The sequence below is a fragment of the Dermacentor andersoni genome, chromosome 6 (assembly GCF_023375885.2).
Source record: "Dermacentor andersoni chromosome 6, qqDerAnde1_hic_scaffold, whole genome shotgun sequence".
In the NCBI taxonomy this organism is placed as follows: Eukaryota; Metazoa; Arthropoda; class Arachnida; order Ixodida; family Ixodidae; genus Dermacentor; species Dermacentor andersoni.
Genome location: NC_092819.1, coordinates 152,047,055 through 152,072,035, shown reverse-complemented (window position 1 = coordinate 152,072,035; position 24,981 = coordinate 152,047,055). Strand labels below are relative to the sequence as shown.

Below are 24,981 nucleotides of genomic sequence, written 5' to 3'. Positions count from 1 at the left end.
ATATTGAACCGTTGTGCGATGCCCATTCCCGTCACCATGGAAGCCGCCGTGGAACAGGTCTGTGTCACGGAACCATCTGCAAAAATATGTTCGGTATATTCACACATGTCAGCAATGTAGGATAACGCGAAATGCTTGAGCCCCGCAAGTGGCATTTTCAAATTTTTCGTTATTCCAGGGATTGAGAGTCTCACCGTTGGCTTTACCATCGTCCTGAGTGGAACTTCTGGTATGTCATGAGGTTCGAAATCCGAAGGCAAAGAGTCTTGCTGCGACAACATGGCTTCTGAGTAGGCGGCGACAGGCCGTATGCTTGTGATGTTCTTCAGTGGACGATTCCTGTGTCTAGTCAGTCGCCTTAGATGCACTCGCAATGGCTCAGATTGCAGTTAAACTCGACCTGGGCACGTGCGTGCCTCTGCAATAGTGACCCAAGTAGGCGCACATCGTTGTAGCCCTAGGGAAAATCTCATTGCTCGAGCCTGAGCACTCTCAAGTGCGCCTACAGCTGTTGTACTAACCTGAGAAAGTACTGGCGCACTGTAGCGGAGGTAACTAACCAAGCGTCCCTGGTATAGCTGCAGAAGAGATGATTTGGATGGCTCCCATGATTTTCCGGATATATGTCCGATGATTTGAGTAAAGCTATCCAGCTATCCAGTCGAAACCTAAGCAGTCATGGCGGCATTACGGAATCACGGTGTAGACGAGCCGTATGTAAATATACGGAAAGATATCTATAGCGGCTCCACAGCCACCGTAGTCCTCCATAAAGAAAGCAACAAAATCCCAATAAACAAAAGCGTCAGGCAGCTAGATACGATCTCTCCTATGCTAATCACAGCGTGTTTACAGGAGGTATTCAGAGACCTGGATTGGGAAGAATTGGGGATAAAAGTTAATGGAGAATACATTAGTAACTTGCGATTCGCTGATGATATTGCCTTGCTTAGTAACTCAGCGGACCAACTGCAATGCATGCTCACTGACCTGGAGAGGCAAAGCAGAAGGATAGGTCTAGAAATTAATCTGCAGAAAACTAAAGTAATGTTTAAAAGTCTGGAAAGAGAACAGCAGTTTACGATAGGTAGCGAGGCTCTGGAAGTTGTAAAGTAATACATCTACTTAGGGCAGGTAGTGACCACCGATCCGGATCATGAGACTGAAATAATCAGAAGAATAAGAATGGGCTGGGGTGCGTTTGGCAGGCATTCTCAGATCATGAACAGCAGGTTGCCATTATCCCTCAAGAGAAAAGTGTATAACAGCTGTGTCTTACCAGTACTCACGTACGGGGCAGAAACTTGGAGGCTTACGAAAAGGGTTCTACTTAAATTGAGGACGACGCAACGAGCTACGGAAAGAAGAATGATTGGTGTAACGTTAAGGGATAAGAAAAGAGCAAATTGGGTGAGGGAACAAACGCGAGTTAATGACATCTTAGTTGGAATCGAGAAAAAGAAATGGGCATGGGCAGGAGATGTAATGAGGAGGGAAGATAACCGATGGTCATTAAGGGTTACAGACTGGATTCCAAGGGAAGGGAAGCGTACCAGGGGACGGCAGAAAGTTATGTGGGCGGATTAGATGAAGAAGTTTGCAGGGACGACATGGCCACAGTTAGTACATGACCGGGGTAGTTGGAGAAGTATGAGAGAGGCCTTTGCCCTGCAGTGGGCGTAACCAGGCTGATGATGATCCAGCTTTTTTCTTAATGCAAAGATGTGCTTCGACCAAGATAAGTCACGGTCGATGATGACTCCGAGAAACTTGTAGTGGGTTACTGAAGGTATTATCTTTCCATCGTTCATAACGGGGCAGCAGGCAATTGACTCCGTGTAAATGTCATGGTTACACTTTTTGACGGTGAGAGCTGCAGTCCTCGACTGTTTAGGTATGTCGACGTTATTGACACCGCGCGCTGCAGCTTCGTTTGCACTTACAAGCGCGTTAATCTCGTAATCCGTATACAGATGTGATCTACGTACACATAGACCGAGACTGTGCCTGTGAGTTCTTTGATGAGTCCAACGAGAAGGACATTAAATAAAGATGGGCTCAGCACACCTCCTTGAGGCAGCCCATGATGTACGAGACGCTTCCTTGTTTCACCGTCTAGAGTTGTCATGAATATCTGTCTCTTGAACACAGTTGGCTATCCACTGATGCATACGGCCACCGATGCCATGTTCTTGAAGCGCATTTAAATTGCATCATGTAGAACAGTGTCAAAAGCGCCCTTATTATGAAGGCAGACAGCAGCCGTCAATCGACAGCGACGTTTTTCATGTTCAATATTTGTTACTAGGTCAATAACGCTTTCGATTGAATGGCGTTACTGCATCTGGATATATATTCCGTATGGATATTATGTATATTGAACCAGTCATTTCGTCTGGATATAAATTACGCTTCGTCAAAAACCACTCCAGGCGCGTCAAGACCATGCGTTCCATGGGTTTTCCTATGCAACTGGGAAGCGCCACATTTCTGGAGGAAAGGATAGCATGGAGTGTCTTTCCTGGTTTAAATAATGTCACGATCTTGCTTGTCTTCTAGTGTGCAGGCACAGTTCCCGAAGACCAAGAGTGATTGTATAAAGCCATTAGGTTGTAAAGCTCTTAAGTCGCTCGAGGGCCTAGATGACGCAAGCAAGAATAGGTAATGCCATCAGGCCCAGGCGCACTTGAGTGCGTTGAAGAGGCAATCGCTGCACTTAGCTCTTGCAGCGTGAATGAGAAGTCGAGATGATCCTCCATTGTTGGAAGAGCGCACCTGAATAGTGAAGCTACCGCTGTTGTAAATACGGAGAGGTGCATGCAGAAATCTTCCGCGATTTCCTTCTGACTGCGCGTCTGGATGATGGCCAAACCTCGGAAGAGACGTAGTTGTTGCGGAGAAGATAGTAGGGCTCGTACGGCATGCCATATCGTGGACAATGGTTTCCTTGGGTCCAGGCTGGTGCAAAAGGTCCTCCAACTTTGTCTGTCGAGCTTGTATAAGTATCTTTGAATTTTCTTTTGCACATACGGCGTGACGTCCTCAAGTCTGATATCAATTTAGTTCGCTTGTATTTCCTCTCGACGCGACATCGGACTGCCCGAATCTCTTCATATATAACGTCAACTGGTCTTGAATTTGATGTTCCGCTTAATTTGTGACGTCACACATGGTCTCGCGAGAATCTCGGCGCTGGCGAGCAGGACCCGTCCGCATTTACATGCGCACTGTAAACGGGTCGGGCTGGATAGGCTACCCCATGATGTCGGGCTCACTCAGCCCCACTCAAGGCTTGTTCAGTCCGACCGGCAAGCCTTTACATGAACTCGGCAGGCATATTCCAGCCCGACAAGCCGACTCGACCTGCTTCTGTCAGGTTCCTGTAAACGTCCCGAAAGACGAAAATTACATGGCGCCAAGCGGCCTGGGTCGAGAGTATTGTACAGCACCAAGAATAAATGTTGCTGACTTATGTTTGAACTTTTATTTTATTGAATGGAAACGTCATAAACACAAGCATCAATACAACTAATAATAAACAGATTCTTCATTTGTGGATTCATAGGGAACAAATATGTATGTACATATTTACTCCTTGCTAGTTTGCTAGTACTTTGATGGTAATAACTAAACTCTCTTGTCAATGCCCTTAGGGCCTGTAAGGTATTTTAAATAATTTGTACTGAAGGCACTGGGCAGTATGCATGGTGCTAGTGAATGAGAAGAAGACGACGAGGAGTGCTTGCTTCCCCGTTTCGATATAGCGCCGACCTGTCTAAGCCTACCGCTGCAACCTAGAAGTAGTGCTGCTAGGCGAACATCCCCGTTGCAAAATAAATACATGTTACAGGGTACAAATATGCTTAAATGCAAATAATAATTAAATTATCAGTATACAAGTATGGGCATGAGAGTACTTTTACAGCCGCCGAGGGAGATTGCTGACCTCCCTTGACCAAAATTTCCATCAAACTCCCGCAAGGGCGACGTGTCACAGCGAGTGCATCTCCTCCGATATACAGACAATGAAGTTAAAAGGAATTTGCGAGTGCCCGTGTGACAGGGGTATATGCCAGACCTGTCTATCTCAGGGGCGCAATTCCCCTCAAAACAGGAAGAGATGTACTGCTTTAAAAGTGAGAAAAGTAGCAATAAAAATAAAAGAGAGTTAACAGAACGTGATTTGTACCAATTAGACTCCTATTTGAACTCATAACTATCATTTCACATTTGCTCTACTCAGTCAATCCACTCGATGGCTATAGCATCGTGCTGCTAGCAAGAGGTCATTGGTTCGATTCCTGACCACGGCGGCCACATTCAGAGAGCTCTATTTCAAGATACGCTCGTGTACCCTACTTGTGGCGAGCAGTCAAGATCGCCAAGTGGTTAAAATAAATAAGGAGGAATCCTCTACATCTTATAGCATGAACCCTCATATGAATGAACCCTCTACATGAACCCTCACAAACCTCTTTTCAAATTCTGGAGGCTAAACTAAAAAATTCAACTTACCGGAACACTTTTCACACTGTAGTTCACTTCAAGAACAGCGCAGCTTTATCCATACTTATCCCAAGCAGAATAACAGAGAAAAATAGCATGAATGATCGGTTCATTTCTCGTTGACACATACGTGCTATAAGGACAAACGCAGCATACGAAGTAAGAACAATTAAAGAAAAGCCTTCCGGGACTCGAAGTAAAGAATCTAAATTCAACAGAAGTCACATCAGAGGAATAAATACCCACAGTGGCCGCTGCTCCTGTTGACACGAATTTTGTCTATAAGCCTTAAATTGCCTGAAGTGTTCATCTTCGCCTTCACTTAAACCAAAATTGCTATATCATTACCTTAAACATAACGAAAAGAAGTACTGACTGGACACCAACGATTACTTCAGTCCAAAATTATAGTATCAGAACACAGCTCGCCAGACAACTAAATTGTGCTGAGAAATGCAAGCAAACCAAAAACCTAGATCCAGATTTCCTTCACACAAGCACCTTTTACTCTCATTATTTCCTCCGAGCCGTCAACGTAACGATACAGGGCTAGCCATGCTTTTGAGAAGTTTGAAAGGTGAAAGGATTGCTTGAGCTAGATGCAGATCACATGTTTCTTATGTCCTTCGACACGTAGCAGTTGCGGCATACCGTCGTCGTGAAGTTTACGCACGCAGAAACCACAGTGCAGCGCCCCTGCATGGGGCTGTGGTTGTACATTATATATAACCTTCAGCGATCGGAAAGCGCGTTTTCCGCTCTTGGCCGGCGGAGAGGGGAGGCTTCGTTCCGGCCGCGAAGCTCTCCACATCTCTGTAAGGGGCCTTGTGGTGGTCTCGTGCTGACGATGCCCTCTCGGTGAGCGCATATTTCCCCCCTCATATTTTAAGAGATTCAATACACACAAGCATTTGACTCGCAAACCAGATCTTTTTCAAGGGAATTTTCCACGTCTCAGTAATTTCTCTCGTCGTATTCGAGTGCTGATTGCCGTGTTATAGTTTGTTAACGAAGCTTTCCCTCGAGTCTAAATATTTTAAGGCAGTTTTCCTAGCCTCTAAAGCCGCTCGAGTCCGCTCTCCTCCTCGGGCAGCCATTTTTCCAAGAAAGTATGCCCTACAACCACTCGGAAAAACCGACTATCGCGGACAACATGAGTCTCTTTCCATGTAAGTGTGAGGCTAGGAGCAGGAGCTGTGGCGCTTGAAAGAAGCCTGGGGCCTGACGAACCAACCGACTGAGCTATCTTTCCGGGCAACATCGAAGGGTCACGAGTTCAAATCACCTGTTATGTTCCTTTTTTTTTCGCCCCTTTTTCTTTCTTTTTTTTCTTTCTTTTAATGTCTTTTCCTTTACTTTATCACTGTACGGGAACCCTCCTAAAAAAAAAAAGAAAGATATATAACTTCAAATATGTATGACCTCACATGTGCAGGTCATAAATACTAGGTTCTCTAGCCGAGTGCCATCCATGCGGTATAACCGAGCTCCGATTGGTCCACCTTGACTGATCAAATAGGGCACCACTGTAGGTTAAATGAGGCGTACAACTCCTGCGGGACCCGCCGTGGTTGCTCAGTGGTTATGGTGTTAGACTGCTGAGCACGAGGTCGCGGGATCGGACCCCGACCACGGCGGCCGCATTTAGATGGGGGCGAAATGCGAAAACACCCGTGTACTTAGAATTAGGTGCACGTTAAAGAACCCCAGGTGGTCGAAATTTTCGGAGTCCTCCACTACGGCGTGCATAATCAGAAAGTGGTTTTGTCACGTAAAACCCCATAAATTAATTTTTAATTTAACTCCTACGGGGACAGTAGAGTATCCGTCTCCAGTGCAAGAGGACCGTGATTCAAATCCCGGTGCCGCGCAATTCTCCACCGGAAAATAAAAAAAAAACCGTGTGTTGAGAAAATTGCACAAACAGGCCTGGAGTGCGGCCTGATCCCGGTGACCAGAACCGGTAACGCACTCTCTCACCAGAGCAGGATTGGCCACCCTGGTGCAGTACTTGGCCACAACCTCCTATATGAATACAACAATCGAACCCCGGCCCTCAGTCCCCAGCAGCCGCGAAGCAACTGACCACGGCGGCGGTCAGATCTCTGACGCTGCAGAGGGTGCTAAGAATACCTGGCTCCGGACAGGCCACCTGGCAACGTTTGAACCTGGCAACGTTTAACGTTAGAACGCTATCTAGTGAGGTGAGTCTAGCAGTGTTATTGGAGGAATTAGAGGGTAGTAAATGGGATATGATAGGGCTCAGTGAGATTAGGAGGACAAAAGAAGCATATACAGTGCTATAAAGCGGGCATGTACTGTGTTACCGGGGCTTAGCGGAGAGACGAGAACTAGGAGTCGGATTCCTGATTAATAAGGAAATAGCTGGTAATATACAGGAATTCTATAGCATTAACGAGAGGGTGGCATGTCTTGTTGTGAAACTTCATAAGAGGTACAAAATGAAGGTTGTACAGGTCTACGCTCCTACATCTAGTCATGATGACCAGGAAGTAGAAAGCTTTTGTGAAGACGTAGAATCGGCGATGGGTAAAGTCAAAACAAAATACACTATACTGATGGGCGACTTCAATGCCAGGGAAGGCAAGAAGCAGGCTGAAAACAAGTCAGTGGGGGAATATGGCATAGGCTCTAGGAATAGCAGAGGAGAATTATTAGTAGAGTTTGCAGAACAGAATAATATGCGGATAATGAGTACCTTTTTCCGCAAGCGGGTTAGTCGAAAGTGGACGTGGAGGAGCCCGAATGGTGAGACTAGATATGAAATCGACATCATACTCTGCGCGAACCCTGGCATCATTCAAGATGTAGACGTGCCCGGCAAGGTACGCTGCAGTGACCACAGGATGGTAAGAACTCGAATTAGCCTAGACTTGAGGAGGGAACGAAAGAAACTGGTACACAAGAAGCCAATCAATCAGTTAGCGGTAAGAGGGAAACTAGAGGAATTCCGGATCAAACTACAGAACAGGTATTCGGCTTTAACTCAGGAAGAGGACCTTAGTGTTGAAGCAATGAACGACAATCTCATGGGCATCATTAAGGAGTGCGCAATAGAAGTCGGTGGTAACGCCGTTAGACAAGAAACCAGTAAGCTATCGCAGGAGACGAAAGATCTGATCAAGAAACGCCAATGTATGAAAGCCTCTAATCCTACAGCTAGAATAGAACTGGCTGAACTTCCTAAGTTAATCAAGAAGCGTAAGACAGCGGACATCAGGAACTATAATATGGATGGAATTGAACAGGCTCTCAGGAACGGAGGAAGCCTAAAAACAGTGAAGAAGAAACTAGGAATAGGCAAGAATCAGATGGGTGCGTTAAGAGACAAAGCCGGCAATATCATTACGAATATGGATGAGATAGTTCAAGTGGCTGAGGAGTTCTATAGAGATTTATACAGTACCAGTGGCACCCACGACGATAGTGGAAGAGAGAATAGCCTAGAGGAATTCGAAATCCCACAGGTAACGCCAGAAGAAGTAAAGAAAGCCTTAGGAGCTATGCAAAGGGGGAAGGCAGCTGGGGAGGATCAGGTAACAGCAGATTTGTTGAAGGATGGTGGTTAGATTGTTCTTGAGAAACTGGCCACCCTGTATACGCAATGCCTCATAACCTCGAGCGTACCGGAATCTTGGAAGAACGCTAACATAATCCTAATCCACAAGAAAGGGGACGCCAAAGACTTGAAAAAATTATAGACCGATCAGCTTACTGCCCGTTGCCTACAAAGTATTTACTAAGGTAATCGCAAATAGAATCAGGAACACCTTAGACTTCTTTCAACCAAAGGACCAGGCAGGATTCCGTAAAGGCTACTCAACAATAGACCATATTCACACTATCAATCAAGTGATAGAGAAATCTGCAGAATATAACCAACCCTTATATATAGCTTTCATTGATTACGAGAAAGCGTTTGATTCAGTCGAAACCTCAGCAGTCATGGAGGCATTACGGAATCAGGGTGTAGATGAGCCACATGTAAAAATACTGGAAGATATCTATAGCGGCTCCACAGCCACCGTAGTCCTCCACAAAGAAAGCAACAAAATCCCTATAAAGAAAGGCGTCAGACAGGGAGATACGATATCTCCAATGCTATTCCCAGCATGTTTACAAGAGGTATTCAGAGGCCTGGAGTGGGAAGAATTGGGGATAAAAGTTGATGGAGAATACCTTAGCAACTTGCGATTCGCTGATGATATTGCCTTGCTTAGTAACTCAGGAGACCAATTGCAATGCATGCTCACTGACCTGGAGAGGCAAAGCAGAAGGGTGGGTCTGAAAATTAATCTGCAGAAAACTAAAGTATTGTTTAACAGTCTCGGAAGAGAACAGCAGTTTACGATAGGTAGCGAAGCACTGGAAGTGGTAAGGGAATACATTTACTTAGGGCAGGTAGTGACCACGGATCCGGATCATGAGACTGAAATAACCAGAAGAATAAGAATGGGTTGAGGTGCGTTTGGCAGGCATTCTCAAATCATGAACAGCTGGTTGCCACTATCCCTCAAAAGGAAAGTGTACAACAGCTGTGTGTTACCAGTACTCACATATGGGGCAGAAACTTGAAGGCTTACGAAAAGGGTTCTGCTGAAATTGAGGACGACGCAACGAGCTATGGAAAGAAGAATAATGGGTGTAACGTTAAGGGATAAGAAAAGAGCAGATTGGGTGAGGCAACAAACGCGGGTAAACGACATCTTAGTTGAAATCAAGAAAAAGAAATGGGCATGGGCCGGACTTGTAATGAGGAGGGAAGATAACCGATGGTCACTAAGAGTTACGGACTGGATTCCAAGGGAAGGGAAGCGTAGCAGGGGGCGGCAGAAAGGTAGGTGGGCGGATGGCATTAAGACGTTTGCAGGGACAACGTGGCCACAATTAGTACATGACCGGGGTAGTTGGAGAAGTATGGGAGAGGCCTTTGCCCTGCAGTGGGCGTAACTAGGCTGATGATGATGATGATACATTTATATATATATATATATATATATATATATATATATATATATATATATATATATATATATATATATATATATATATATAAACGAGAAGAAAGGTGGTTAACCGAGGGTCCCGATTTTTATTAGTCATATCATAAGGAGCCAACAAACACTGACACCAAGGACAACAAAGGGGGAATTACTTGTGTTGGCTTCTTATGATATGACGATATATATATATATATATATATATATATATATATATATATATATATATATATATATATATATATATATATATATCCTTTTTTCACGCTCGATTGGCTAAAACACCTGACGATGAAGTAATTGTTGTCATTGTCAATTAGTACGTGATGCATTGGTACTAGGGCATCCGCGTGTCATCCGGGGGTGCCGTCTGTGTGAAGCAGAGGCCAAAGTGGTGTGTTGCCTCCGCCGGGGGGCCTTAAAGGTCCAAACACCCAGCACCGGCTCAACGCCCAGGATCCCCCTTTCTCCAGACACGGCTTAGCCGCGCACGGCTGCAGGCGGGAGGGCCCAACCCTGCTGTGCTCGGGTACGTGGTGTTGAAACCCACCAAACGCCTGCTGACGCAGATGCCCCAGCGGGGTATTCCATTTTGTCGCGAGAACGTATACTGACGACCAATAATAGAGGACAGCAGACAAGGATGACAAGACCCGACAAGGTCTGGGAAGGACACAGACGCTCGGAATGCATTGGGTAAGGAAGTGAGCAAGGGCTTGTAGATAAGCAAAAGCCTCACACTTGCCGGTAAACATGACTGTGTCAACCACTTCTCGTATTTTTCCTCTTGTTAAAGTAGAGAAAAACGTCAAGAAAATAATCGCCGGAGCAGACATTATTTGTTGTTAGGGCTAATGTTTGTTTTAAATGTGCTAGTAAGTTTTGACAACGAGGATTCGTAGAGATAAGTTTGTCACATGATTTCCGAGCAGCTTTCTTTGCCATTACATCTTTCTGTGAGCTATTTCGCATGTTAAAGTACATCGTTTGTGCCTCAACAGAGGCCGTTGCTTGTGTTAATCCTTTTTAATTGCTATCACGCTATCCGCATCTTCGGGCTGCCAGAGAAAAAACATATTATTTCTTCCCCTTTTCGCGCCCCATAGGAAGGAAAATTACCGATGTTTCCCCGATTTTTTTTTAGCATAACACCCGAATTGCACCCCCCGAGTTTCAGTGCGCATAAAACCCGAAAATAAACGACGCTATTTATTTACTGACATAAAAGCATGACTGAAAAGCTAAGCGACAAAGATATTAGAAACAAATTGTGGCAGCAAATTGGCTACAAAGAAAAAAAAAAGAAATCAAATGCGAGATGTGGCCAGAATGTATTCATTTCTTTTCTCTTCTTTTTGTTTCTTTTCGTTAATTTTGCTAGAAAATAGGTAACTTTACCCGGAGGGCCCTTACACGTTTCTTTATCGCTGTGCCACGTCACATTTTTGCGAGCAACCGCTGATAGTGCATGGTTTCGGGTACATTCTCCGCCGACACAGTGTCGTCGCGATCACACATACCTTTCGATAATACGGTTGTAGTTGTCACTCCAGACCTGCAGGCAGTCCTCTTGTCCAGGCGGAATGTGGCCAATGATGTGAACCTGTAAGGACGCCAAGGAGGCTGACCGCTAAGTAGTCTACGCAGCTGTAGGCCACTCTGAATGCTGTTTAATCATCACTTCTGTTAGGTTTTATATAGCTCTAGCGTAACCTTGACCAATTAGACACCGTGTAATCACCGTCCAATTATATTCCCTCGAATCTCGACACTTCTGAATTTTCGTAAGTTGACGGCTAATAAGTACGCTACTGCAACTGGAAGACAGGGATAACGACGACACTGCAACACATATATTGTGGAGCGCAATTTAAGAGCCATTCCACCAGCCGCTTTTTCTTTTTTACTAGCTGGCCACTACATGCATGTGGCCACTTCAGTCATGAAACCCTCCTCTTTCATTGCGTTTTATGATTTTCTGGCCTGAAAGAGAGGGAGCTTGCACATCCAATGGTTCACTGAGGAATTAGCACTAAATGCCCACTGCAGCAAAATATATATAATGAGATAACGATATAAAAATGAGATAACGTCGACATGAAGCAGCCTCCATGAAAAAAACATGTTTCGCGTACAAGATAAAGCATGCCAAGGTAGTCGTTTTTTTACCAAATTTTAAAAACAAACGTTCCCATTACAGATCGCTAAAGGTGATGTATGACAAAGAAAATTCAAGACAAACATGGCTCCTTGGCATGGCTTCCGAGATTGAGTGGTACCAGCGGCACGCTGGCAATATAGGAGGTGACTTGCTGGGATTTGTTTCACATCCAGTAACAACAAGGTGCACCTGTCAACGTCGGTTTGGGTTCAATATGGAAGCTGTTATTAGAAAAATAAAATAATTACCTGCCCTTCAACTTTACTAGATTTGCATTGACAGTATGCGTACTAACCATTTATAACCATTTATTCAGGCAAACATTCCACCACGTGAAGAAGACCTTCGAAAATTTTGAAATGTTCTGCAAGTGTCCAGAGAACAAATTCGACGAACACCCGAAGAGGCCCCTAGACAGCGAGGTGAACGCGGAGCAATAGTACAAGCGCCATCGAACGAGGCTCGGTCCCACGTGGCAGGTATTAACACCGGGGCGAGGAGGAGAAACAAAATTAAGCCGATTCCCTTCCGCGTGGCTGACTTCAGCGCAAGCACGAAATGTCAGAAAAGGCTCTGATGGTACACCCTTTGTTGGGCGATTCACTTCTTAGAAGCGTAAGTGAAACAGTAAACGTGATGGGAAGTGTGTCTTGAAGAAGTCGTATATGTGGTATAGTCTAATGCGTGACCCGTAACCTGTGAAACCTTATCTTTGCTGTTCACGTTCCCAAGATGGTGCCTGGCCTGCAGTATGGCTGCGCTTGTCGTGATTGTGTCCTATCTAAAGCCCCCTGGGACACCTTATCAAACTACATCATCGCGCCTAGCCTTCGCGTCGTCTTGTCATTTCCGCAAGCTAATTATGGAGAACTAGGTGGTCGTTCTTTTACTACTAGAGTAGTTATGAGTAATAGAAGAAGAGGTAAAGAGGGTTTCTAATGGGTTTCGCATGCTCATTGAAAGGTGTCATTCAGCAACAGGAGCGCAAGAAAATGACGCCAACGACACGAGCACAAGCGCGAACTGACCACTGCTTACTCTCCTCAATTAAATTTATTATAGAGAAACTGATAGCAGCATGTCAAGAAAAAAAAACATGTGAAAGAATCTATAAAGCAAAGTTCAAAAGAAAACTTGCTTGCTTTTTTTCAGCGTTTAGCTAGGCTAATTTGAGCCTTTTACAGTCTGTTGTTCCAGAGATCAACGTTACCTCATCCTCATAGAGTGAAATCAACGACATCCTCCATTCCATACGGAAATTTCTGCAACTGCGCTTTACGCCAAAGCACCGTGAAGACACAAACGCGCCCCACTAGAATGCAAACATAGATTCAAAGGCAACAGCGAAGTTCTCTCATCACGAACTATCAATGAAGTCGAATTGTTTTGCATGAGTATTGGCTTAAGCATGGAGTGGCATTCCTCCAGCCGCTGCATGCGTAAGCCAATCATCCTTGAATTTGATTAGCACCATTGACCATCGTTAGACACGTGCTTGTGTTGCTTGCTAGTTTTTAGATTTTCTTCAATTGCGCGATGTATGTACCCGCGCATAGATTTTTTTTTTCGAGCGCATAGAAAACATCAGTTTTGAGTTGAGCGCTTGTGTTGCTTGCCACATTTTTCGTGCGTCGTCATTCCTGCACTCAAGGTTTTTCAGAAAATTCAATACGAACCAGTCCACCTCTCCGTCCTATTACAAATGCAGATGGTTCGGATCACGCTGTGTGTTTAGACATCTTGCATGCTTTCCGTGAACTCTATGAAAGTAGGTGGACGGATCGCCCAATCATGTACTGAAATACCTTGTCAGGCAGCAAAGCGCAGAAATGGCCACTACGCCAACAATTTCAAAGGCAGAATGGATCAAGACAACGTCAAAAGCAAAATATGTACATCTCTATAAAAATTACGTAAATTGAACAAGAGCGCAAATTCGTAAAGAGGCAGGGAGCTTGACCAGGGTAACCTGTTCTGTCGAAGGGGAAAATGGGACTGAAGAACTGGCAACGTGAGAAGTATTTCACGATTTGCACGGACACAGAAGCACACATTGCAGCGTTCAAGATTTGCACAAGAGCTGCGAAACAATTGGCGATTAAAGAAGATTTGGAAAACATTGCATGGCGTTCAACGGGCTTAACTTCTATACGCTATCCTAAGTAGATCAAGTACAGAAGATAACCATCATTTCGTGGCGGTCTTGTTTTTTTTATTTTTCGTTGTCTGGACGTAAAAATTCTACTTCCTAATGGGCCTCATATCCTCCAGACCAATCACCAAACAGCATCCTATATGAATGCTTCAGAGAAGCTGAAAAACTCAATATAAGAATTTTCGCTATCTCTTAGGATTAACCGGCGTGGTTGTATAGTGGCTAGAGCATGGCGGTGCTAAGCACGAGGTCACGGGATCAAATCCTGTTCACGACGGCTGCATTTTAACGAAGACGAAATTCAAAAACGGCCGTATGGCGTGCAGTGGATACACGTGGTCAGCCCTGTTTGGCGTAACTCATAAGCACATCATGGTTTCGCAAAGCAAAATCTCTGCAGTTTTTTTTTTTTTATTGTGTTAGGACTCACTATTTACTGAGAAGTTTGCTATTCGTGCGAAGGTGCACACAAGAGCCGGAAGCACGTAAGCATTGATCAATGATACGTTGAGTAGATACCTTTTTCCACTTATTTTCGGCACATTTTATCATTTACAATTTTGATCTTTTAACCATGCGCGTTTATTACATTGCCATATATTCCTATAAACCTAAAGTAGGCAGTAGTGCCAGGTATACATCGCCGACACTGGTTGAGAGATCTTAACACAACACTTTAGCAAATGTGGTAGACTAAAGCAAACCGTCAAACGGATAAGATTTTCTCTGTGCCCATAGCTTAACGTACGGAAAGACAAAAGCTACATAATCTGCAATGCTTACCTCTTTTCGCTACGGCATTGTTCCGAGGCGCCGTAAAATCTTTGCGATGGGTTTCAAACCGGCTTCCAATGTGTGTGAATTGGCCCGTGCAAAATGAAAGCGCAAATAACCCTCTGCCGTGGCTTAGTGGCTGTTACTTCGCTGCATTGGTGAGCATGCGGTTGCGGGTTCGATCCCATCCGCGATGGCTGCGTTTCGATGATGATGTGATAACTTTATTTGGAATCCGGCGATTGGGAGGCCCGGGCCTGGGGCCGCCTAGATGGCCACTGGGAGCTGCTGCTCCCGTGCGGCTTCCTTGGCTCGCTGGACGGCCCAAAGTTGGTCTTGGAGTTCTGAGCTCAGCAGCACGGCCGACCACCGCGCCCGTAGATTTTCTGGGGAGACTGCCATTTTATTTTGGTATATTTCACAATCCCACAACATGTGTTGAAGGGTGGCTCTAACAGACTTGCAGAGCTTGCACATATCGCTCTCGTATGTAACGGGGTAGAAAGTTTTTAGTTGCACGGGACTCGTATAAGTTTCTGTTTGTAGTCACCTCCAAGTAACGGACTCAGCTCTGTTCAGTTTAGTGTGAGGCGGTGGTAATACTCGCCTCCGATTTTGGTAGAATTTGGTAATATCGCTCGTGTTAATATATCTTTTTCTCTCCAGATTTCCTCCTCCGCGTTCTCCTGACCGATGGAAGTCACTCTTTGCTCAGCTCGGCGAGTGAGACCTCGAGCTTCGCGGTGTGCTACCTCGTTGAGGTTCATTGCGGGAATGTCTGGAGTCGTATGCGCTGGGAACCAGAGCAATTGCCTGCCGTTCTTCTCTGCATTGGAGAACTTTGCTTCATTGACTCTGATGATGTGCCATGCCTCAGGAGAGATCCTACCTTTTGCATAATTTCTAATGGCCGCTTGAGAATCACTAATGATGGACTGAGCATTCGTGGAGACCAATGCTAGTGCAATGGCTACCTCCTCTGCGGTCTCGGAATGTTTGGTATTAACTGATACGCTTGTAAGGAGTTTTTGGGTGTGATCTACGATTACTGCTACATAGCTATTTCTGTCTGGGTATTCAGCAGCGTCTACGAAGGTTGCTCTGTCGTCTGACCCAAAGCTTCGGATAATTTTCTCTGCTCTACTCTTGCGTCTGCCGTCGTTGTAACCTGGATGCATGTTCTTGGGTATATTTGGTACTAGGAGTTTGTCACGAATTTCTCTCGTTATCGTCCTCTTTTCCCCGTATAAATTGTGGTAATTCATTCCTAGTTTGCTTAGTATATGCCGTCCCGTTTTGGTTTTGGTTAGTCGCTCTGCTTGAGATGTTTGTTGTGCTTCTATGAGTTCGTCCAGTGTGTTGTGGAGTCCTAACCTTAGCAAGAGATCCGTGCTCGTACTGATGGGAATACCTAGTGCTAGTTTGTATACTTTTTTTATCATGTTGTTAATTTTACGCTTTTCAGCTGCAAACCAATTGTGGAATGCTGCTACGTATGTGATCTGACTGATTACGAATGACTGTATCAGCCGTATGATACTTTCTTCCTTCATACCTTGGTGCTTGTTAGTAATTCGTTTGATTAATCTCATGGTGTTTGTTCCCTTTGTGTCTAACTTCTTTACGGTTTCCCTATTTGTGCCTTTGTTCTCGATTACCAGACCCAGCACTTTGAGCTGGTTGACTATTGGGATATGCCGCCCGTTCTTCGTGTGTAGCTTGATTTCCTCATGAGCCTTGTTTCTGTCGTATGCTTTGGGAGGCCTGCCTCTAAGTGTGGGGCGGTACAATAGAAGTTCAGATTTCTCTGCAGAGCATGTGAGGCCTGTTCCTATGAGGTGTTCCTCTACTGTGTTAATTGCAGTCTGGAGTCGTTGTTCTATTGATCCGTCGCTGCCATCACAGGTCCAGATGGTAATATCGTCCGCGTAGATTGTGTGATTCAGGGACTCTATGTGATTTAATTTTTCGGGGAGTCCCATCAAGACGAGATTAAACAGCATCGGCGAGATAACAGCGCCTTGCGGCGTGCCGGCCCCCCCTATGTCGATCTCGGGCGACTTGAGCCCTCCGACGGAGATGACTGCTTTCCTATCTGATAGGAAGCTCTTGTTGTAGTTATACGTCCGTTGCCCTAGTCCTATTCGTGCGATGTTTTCCAATATGTTTGCGTGGTTGGCATTATCGAAAGCTTTTTTAAGATCAAGGCCCAAGATGGCCCTTGTCGAGCGCGTTTTATAATCGATTAGCTGATGCTTAAGTTGGAGCATAGCATCTTGTGTCGAAAGATTTTTGCGAAATCCTATCATTGTATCTGGGTATATGTTATTATCCTCTAAGAAGTTGTCTACTCTGTTTAAAATTACATGTTCCATTAATTTTCCGACGCAGGATGTTAGGGAGATTGGTATGAGGTTGTCGATCTCAAGCTTCTTACCAGCTTTTGGAATAAGCGTTATCGTCGCTTTCTTCCATTGAGCTGGCACTTCTCCCTTTACCCAACACTCGTTTATGTATTCTGTTAGTTTGGCTATCGATTCATCATCGAGGTTCCTGAGAGTCTTGTTGGTTATACCGTCCGGGCCTGGGGCGGATTTGGTGTTTAACTTTTGTAGGGCCGCGCGGATTTCTGCCTCCGTGAGTTCCTCGTCTAATTTTGCGTTTGTATTCCCGTTGTAGCTAGGATAGATGCAAGGGGGTGCCTGGTTTAAGTATTTCTGCTGTAATTCATTGAGAAATTCCTCTTCTGTACCCTCATATGCGTGTATTAACTTATTAATGGCTTGCATGTGATTTTTCTTGTTATTGTCATGGTCAAGCAGGAACCTGAGCAGGTGCCAGGTTTTGCCGGTGCTTAATTGTCCGTCCATGGAATTACATATCTCGTCCCATTGTTGTTTGGTCAATTGCTTAGCATGTTCTTCTATTTTTTTCGTTGAGGAGTGCTATGCGCTTTCTTAACTTTCTGTTATGCTTCTGACCGCTAAGTCTATTCTGAAGCGAGTGCTTAGCTTCCCACATGTGGAGAAGTCTGCTGTCGCATTTATCCAAGTCAGATTCAGGTGGTGCTATTTTTGTGGGAGCTTTGACGTCATCACTGAGCTCCTTAGTCCATTGTTCTATGTCTGCGATTGATCGTTGCTGTTTCGTCTCTCGCGTTCTACGAAATAGTTCCCAGTCTATTAATTTTATCTGTCGTTCCTTGGGTCTATTCGGCCCTTCTCTGACGTGTCACTCCAATATGCGGTGGTCACTACCCAAATCTTCCAGTGTGTTGTGCCACGTCGCCTTTTCAATATTCTTGGTAATGGTTAGGTCTGGGGTTGTGTCCCTGTTTAGCGCCGTGCCTACTCTGGTCGGAGTGGCGGGGTCTGTGACGAGCGTGAGGCCTAATTCTTGCGAGTCGTTCCATAAGTCCCTTCCTTTTGCTCTGGTATATAAGTATCCCCACGTGGTGTGCGGGGCATTAAAGTCTCCTCCTATAACTACCGGATTTTCTCCAGCAAGTCTGAGTGTTTTCTGGAATAGGTTCTTGAATTTGTGTTTATGTAGCATGGGGTTGCTATAAATGTTGAGAATAAATAAGCTACGTCCTGTCTTTTTTTGTGGGATGAGTTCCAATAGAATATTGTCAATGTGCGTTATGCCTGTGTTGTGCTGCACGCAAGTTATGTTTCTTTTTACCAGCGTAGTTAATGCCCTGGTGTCCCCTTCGGCATAGCCAAAAGATCTGTATCCTGCTAGCTTTGCAATCCCATGTGTTTCCTGCAGAATTATGACGTCCGGTATATCCTTGTCTTTTATATACTGCTGCAAAACTGACTTTTTGTTTTCGTAACTTCTACAATTCCACTGCCATATCCTGAACCCTTTTTTAGCGCGCCTCATTTCGGGTGCGACCATGGGAGGGAGACGGGAGGTTGCAGAGAAGCTGATCTTATATAATTATGCGGTTGTGAAGTGGGTAATGATTGTGATGCTTCGGAGGCAACGGAGGGGAGTCCGTTACCTGGTGACTGGTTTGCTTCTAGGATGTCTAATCTACTCATAATTGCTGCTATTGCCTTAGCGATTTGATTCATCAATTCGTCCCGTTTTTCATTTGACTTTTGTATTTCTGCTAGGGTCTTTTGAATATCGGCTAATGCTTTATCTACCACTGCGGTATCTTGTTTATCACTGATGGCTTGGGCCTTGCGTTTGAGTGGAGGGGGGTCATCCCCTTCGTCCATCTTATTGTCCGGGATTTCAGATGGCTCTTTCGTGCTCGCGTGTGGAGTGGGAGTTACCTGATTTATTTGGCTTTTTCCTTCCTTCAGAATTTTGATTTCATCGCTCATACGTGCTAGCAAAATCCTCAACTGCATGTTCTCGTGTTTTAGTTGCTTGATCTCGTTATTAATGGCAGTCTCCCCACCAGCCCCCGGGCGCACGCCATCGACCACGTCTGCCCAGCTCACCGTGTTAGACTGGTTTGCTGAAGAGGATGGCCTAGTTCTGGACCTGGATCGGGATCGTGTCCCCGGTTGCCTGGAGCCGGACCGGGATAATGATCTGGTGGTGGATGGAGACCTTGTTCTCGATCTGGAGCGTCGTTCCCTGGCGTTTAGGAGGCCAGGCGTTCCGCGAGACTCTGCTCTGTCTTCTCTTGAGATAGCGTCTTCATGTTCTTCTTGTCGTTCTCGTTGCAGTCTGTGCCATTGTCTCTGTTTAACGATGAAGGGCTTTTTGAATTTGGCTTTGCACGTCTTGTCCGCGGTCGGATGGTCCTCGCCGCATAACTGACATTTAGGTTGGCACCTGTGGTCTTTATCTGGGTTTGATGTTCCACATCCCGCACAAATCTTGTTGTCAGGGTTGGGACATACATCTCCTCTGTGTCCAAGTCTGTTGCACTGGTGACAGAAATCCACTTGTTTCCTGTACAGGGAGCAAGGGAGTAGCGCTGCCCTGTATCGGACGTACGTGGGCACTTTGTGTCCTTCAAAGAGCACAATCACTGTGGTAGTATTACTTAGTCTCTTTGCTGCTATCGCCGTTGGGTTTTTACTCGTAACCACCGCTGCTGTGATGTCTCTTGGGCCCTCGTCGAGTGGGATTCCTCTGATGACTCCTTTGGCCGTCATGTCAGGCGCTGTCTCGTAAGAATTGGCCTCGTAAAACGTGTCTTGAATCTTGATACGTGCTACTTCCTGATATTTGTTTGCACGCTCTTGATCCGATGTACTGACGATGAGGATATTTTGATAATTGTTGGGGCAGACAATGTCCTCCTCCCTTTCGTCTCGAGGAATGCCTGCCGCATCTTGCACCGCAGCTGTGAGGGGAACTATACCGTGCTCGGATATTTTGAGTCCTCCACGCGGTCTGATCACAATCTTGTAATCCCCTCTTGGCAAATGTGGCATTCTGCTTGCCTTGCGTATTTGCTCTAGCCTGCCTTTCCATGGGTTATTGTTGCGCTTGTCGAGCCGCGTCGGCGACAAGGTGCTCTCGCGATGTTGGGAGGTTCGCCGGTCTGATCTTCTGTGTCTGACCTCCTTCCATCCCTTGCTTGTATCCACTTCTTCCTGGGATATGCTGCACCCCTCTACGGTGACTTCCATCATTGAGAAAATGATCGGCAATTGTTGAGGAAGCCGGCTCCGGCGCGTGGCCTCGCGCCTCTCCCGCCACGAGGTCCGGCCAAAATATTGTCGTAGAGGCTTGAAAAATGGGAATCCCACCTGGTTTTCGGTATCCACTTGTTCCTGGGAACGAGCTGAGTCCGTTGGCGTGCAATAGCGGGTGGCTTTTTGGCGATTTGCGCTACAAGAACATTCGTGGTATACGGAGCCGACGTGATGTGCATCCGCTCCCTCTCTGCGTTTTGATGTGAGCGAAATATTAAACTAATCGCATACTCAAATTCATGTGCTTGCGAAGGACTTGTAGGGTCAGAATTATGCCGGATTGGCGCGATACGACGTACCTCGAAATCAGATTGGCATTTTGTAACGTAAAGGCGTAGCATTGTCTTTAGAAGCAGAAACTGTCGATCACACAGTCCTCACCTTTTGGCCCTTGATTTCGGACTCCTGGAGCTCACTGACAAGGAAAGCAAGCTGCTCGGCGGGGTCTCTAGGGTCCAGCAGAAGCCACCTGCATTGCAAGACGCCACTTTCAACGCAAGCGCCAACGAGCATCTAACAGCGAGCTGCTTAGCAGTAATGTGCGAATGTGGTTTCAAATTCATTCAGAATGTGATACTCGAAATCCCATGCCACATAGCTCGCACCGCGGGAACGGTGGCCCCGAAGCGGCACAATCACTACGCGCCGACGCGGCGCTGAACTAGATTACCACCTGGAAAGAGAGGCTAACGTCGCCTCAAGGTATACTCCGAACGCCCTGCAATCCCTCTGAGGAAACACAAATACGTTTTCGGCGCACATGCGAAAAGCCTCCGAAGACAATTCATGACCTACACTCATGCTGCATAGTTGTAATTGACGTAAACAAAATATTTACAATTACACGGGACAGTAGGAAAAGCAAACGCTTAACATCGCACTCTTTATTCGACGGCATGGGTCGCTAAATATCTGGGGTTTACACGAAACGCGTCGAGAAAGGTTTTCTCTGAACTACAAGAGTTTGTAGATAAAATTGACCCATGCCGGCGAACAAACAGGGTGAGTTTGACACTTGTTCTTCATATTCTCCCATGCGATTGTGTTTATTCTTCTGCGTTACAATTAGGCCTAACAATCGGAAAAGTGAAAATATTTCACTGTGCTATGAAGCCGGAGAAGCAACTTGGACTTGGTTATTTCAATAGATAAAGCTCTTTCTGTGGAATTAGACTTTTGCATCCAATCTAACCATAGGAAGGTTGCAGACAATGCACACAATTCGCATTAGTCAGCTAAAAGACATTCCGTAAAAACGAATGAAGCAAACAAAATTGATGCAAAGAAATTCCAACTTTACGGGAAAAGTGACCCATTCACTGTATATATATATATATATATATATATATATATATATATATATATATACATTGTAAGGAAGATGAACGTGCGCGCAGTCAGCAGCATCGGCAGCATCAAGCGCGCCGCAGAGGCTCGGGGACTGTGCTCGGTGCATCGTAGAACCGGCGGTCGCTACGAACCCCAATGAACCTCCTTTATGAGTGGTGGAGCCGTGCGGGGTAACGTTCCACTCTACCATCCTGGAACTCCGTTCTCGGACGCTACCCTCTGCCATGCTGGACGCCGACCAGCAGACTCTGCCATCGCCACCCGTCCCTTGCGCTGGCACCGTTCGCCAGCGGGAGCCTCCCATCTTCAGCGGAACCGACGACAACGACGTTGAAGAGTGGCTGTCGTCCTACGAACGGGTGAGCGTTCACAACAAATGGAATGACTCGGACAAGCTGGCTTATGTGTCATTCTACCTCGCGGGCGTGGCCAGTCTCTGGTTCAGAAATCATGAAAGGGATATCCGAACGTGGTCGGCGCTCAAGACGTCGAATACAGAAGTATTTGACCGACCCGCCGTTAGGAAACTCCGAGCCGAGCAGCGTTTGCGTACACGCGCACAGGACACGGGGGAGACATTCACCAGCTATATAGAAGACGTTCTCGATTTGTGCAGGCGCGTGAACGCTGCCATGACGGAAGCGGAAAAGATCAAGCGCGTCATGAAGGGAATCGACGATGACACGTTCCAAATGCTTCTGACCAAGGACCCGCGCACTGTTGGCGACGTCATCAGCTTGTGCCAGAGCTATGATGAATTGCGTAAGCAGCGAGCTCTGACAAGGCGACATCCCACACCAAATGCAGCATCACTCTGCAGCCTTACCACCGGCCCAGAACAAGCCTCCCTGATAACGCAAATCAAGAATTTCGTCCGCGAAGAAGTCACACGACAGCTATCTCTGGTGTCCGTCACTCAGGAGTCTGCCAGCCCTTTGCCGTCTCATATCCGTAACGTGATCCATGAAGAGGTCGCGGAAGCGCTGCCGGCTGTTCACCAGCAGGATGTCGTGGCTACACCAGTCACTTATGCTACGGTTGCTGTAATGGCCCCTCGCACTGTGCCCGTGCGTCGCTTCCAGCAGCCTGTGCACCATCCTTCCCCTCCTGTCCCCTGGACCACCACTGCCGTCGCTAACCCGTGGCGTACGCCGGACAATCGCCCTATATGCTTCGCATGTAGGTGTCCCGGTCATGTCGCAAGGTTCTGCCGCCGCCGCTCGCAGGCGTTCGATGACGATCGCCGAGCGCCCTATGTGCCGCCTGATTCAAATGCGCCTTACGGATCTTTCGACCCATCAGCAGCTCGCTCCCAGACTGATCACCGTCCTCGCTTCGAACGCCTCCGGTCACCCTCCCCACGTCGTCGATCGCTTTCCTCTATGCGTCGACGAACCGTCTCTAACGAAGAGGGAAACTAGACGACGCAGTTCCTGAGGCAAGAACTGCGCAAGTGTCGACATGCCGAAGTCCTCCTCCTTTACCTGCCAATGTCATTGATGTGCTTATCGAAGATGTCGCTACAGTCGCCTTAGTCGATACCGGTGCCGCTATTTCAGTTATGGATGCCAGGTTTTGCCGTTCGCTTCGTCAAGTGACGACGTCTCTGTCTGGATTGTCGCTCCGAACGGCGAGTGCTCAACCCATTCACCCTACCGCTGCTTGTACTGCCCGTGTGATCATACAGGACGTTTTGTACACGATTGAATTCATAGTTCTTTCATCGTGCTCCCACGCCGTTATTCTAGGATGGGATTTTCTGTCACGTCACAATGCCATCATCAATTGCGCTCGGGCTGAGATTGAACTTTTCCACCTTGGTGACCTTGCCTCGGTCGATGCTAATCCTGCCGCTAAAATTGTCGTGAAAGAAGACACCTGTATCCCCCCGTGCTCGTCAGCATTCGTACCAGTCTTCTGTAGTACCATATCCGATGGGACGGTCTTCTTCATGCCCTCTCATCACTTTGTTACCCGAAAAGCGCTTCCTTTGCCCTTTGCAGCTCTTGACCTTGCCGCCGGTGTGAACACGATGCCCATTTACAATCATCTTTCATCGCCGCTATCACTGCTCCGCCGCGAATGCCTGGGTTACGTCGAGTCGGTCGATCCAACACGAATTGTCTCCGCCCTCGACGAATTGTCTTCTACTGCCGCCCATGAGCTGAGTGCCCTCTCCGTAACAGACTCAACATCGACTGGTGTGTTCAGCCCATTCATCGCTGAAGATCTGACGCCTTCGCAGCGATCTCAACTTGTCGCAATCCTTCAGCACTTCCGCCTTTCTTTCGACGTTGCGCAAACCTCTCTTGGCCGTGCATCGACAGTCAAGCATTACATCGACACTGGCACTCACTCACCCCTGCGACAAAGACCATATCGCGTGTCCGCTACGGAACGTCGCGTCATTGCAGACCAGGTCGACGACATGCTCCGTCGAGGCATTCAACCTTCCCAAAGCCCATGGGCCTCTCCCGTGGTCCTCGTCACAAAGAATGACGGTTCCATCCGCTTCTGTGTTGATTTTCGGCGGTTGAACAAGATCACGCTGAAGGACGTCTACCCATTACCACGCATCGATGATGCTCCGGACTGTTTGCAGGGAGCCGAGTTCTTTTCTTCGCTGGATTTGCGGTCAGGCTACTGGCAGGTTCCGATGGCAAAGGCCGATCGCCCGAAAACTGCCTTTGTTACACCAGACGGCTTGTATGAATTCACCGTCATGCCTTTCGGACTTTGCAACGCACCTGCTACGTTCGAAAGAATGATGGATAATGTTCTGCGTGGCCTCAAATGGAAAATGTCTTTGCTATCTTGAAGACATTGTGGTGTTCGCCCCTGATTTCCCAACACACCTGCTCCGCCTCCAGCACGTACTCACTTGCTTGACCAACGCCGAGTTGCAACTTAACTTGAAGAAGTGTAGATTTGCTGTTCGTCAGCTAACAATTTTAGGCCATGTCGTGTCAAAGGAGGGCATTCGCCGGGATCCCGAGAAGCTACGTCCTGTTACTGCGTTCCCAAAACCTACTACTATGAAAGAGCTAGGCAGTTTTATCGGCCTCTGCTCTTACTTCCGGCGATTTGTTCGAAACTTTGCGTCAATTATATCGCCTCTCACGCAGCTCCTTGGCGGCGCTAGAGATCTCTCATCATGGTCTCCAGAGTGTGACGACGCCTTCACAACCTTGCGCCGTCTTCTCAAGACGCCACCCATTCTTCGCCATTTTGACCCACAAGCGCCAACCGAAATCCATACCGATGCAAGCGGTGTAGGCCTTGGCGCGGTGTTGGCACAGCGTCAACCTGGCCACCCAGAATACGTCGTCGCATACGCGAGTT

General features: G+C 46.7%; 1 protein-coding gene across 1 annotated transcript in view; it reads right to left on the bottom strand.

The window, feature by feature from the left end:
- Window positions 1-24,981, bottom strand: part of LOC126523488 (sphingomyelin phosphodiesterase-like) — a 124,248-nt gene that overhangs the window by 29,777 nt on the left and 69,490 nt on the right. Inside the window, exons 9-10 of the mRNA XM_050172093.3 lie at window positions 20,671-20,758; window positions 11,048-11,130 (exon numbers count right to left, since the gene is read on the bottom strand). Of these exons, the coding sequence (XP_050028050.2) occupies window positions 11,048-11,130; window positions 20,671-20,758 (171 nt within the window). The remainder of the gene's footprint in view (window positions 1-11,047; window positions 11,131-20,670; window positions 20,759-24,981) is intronic.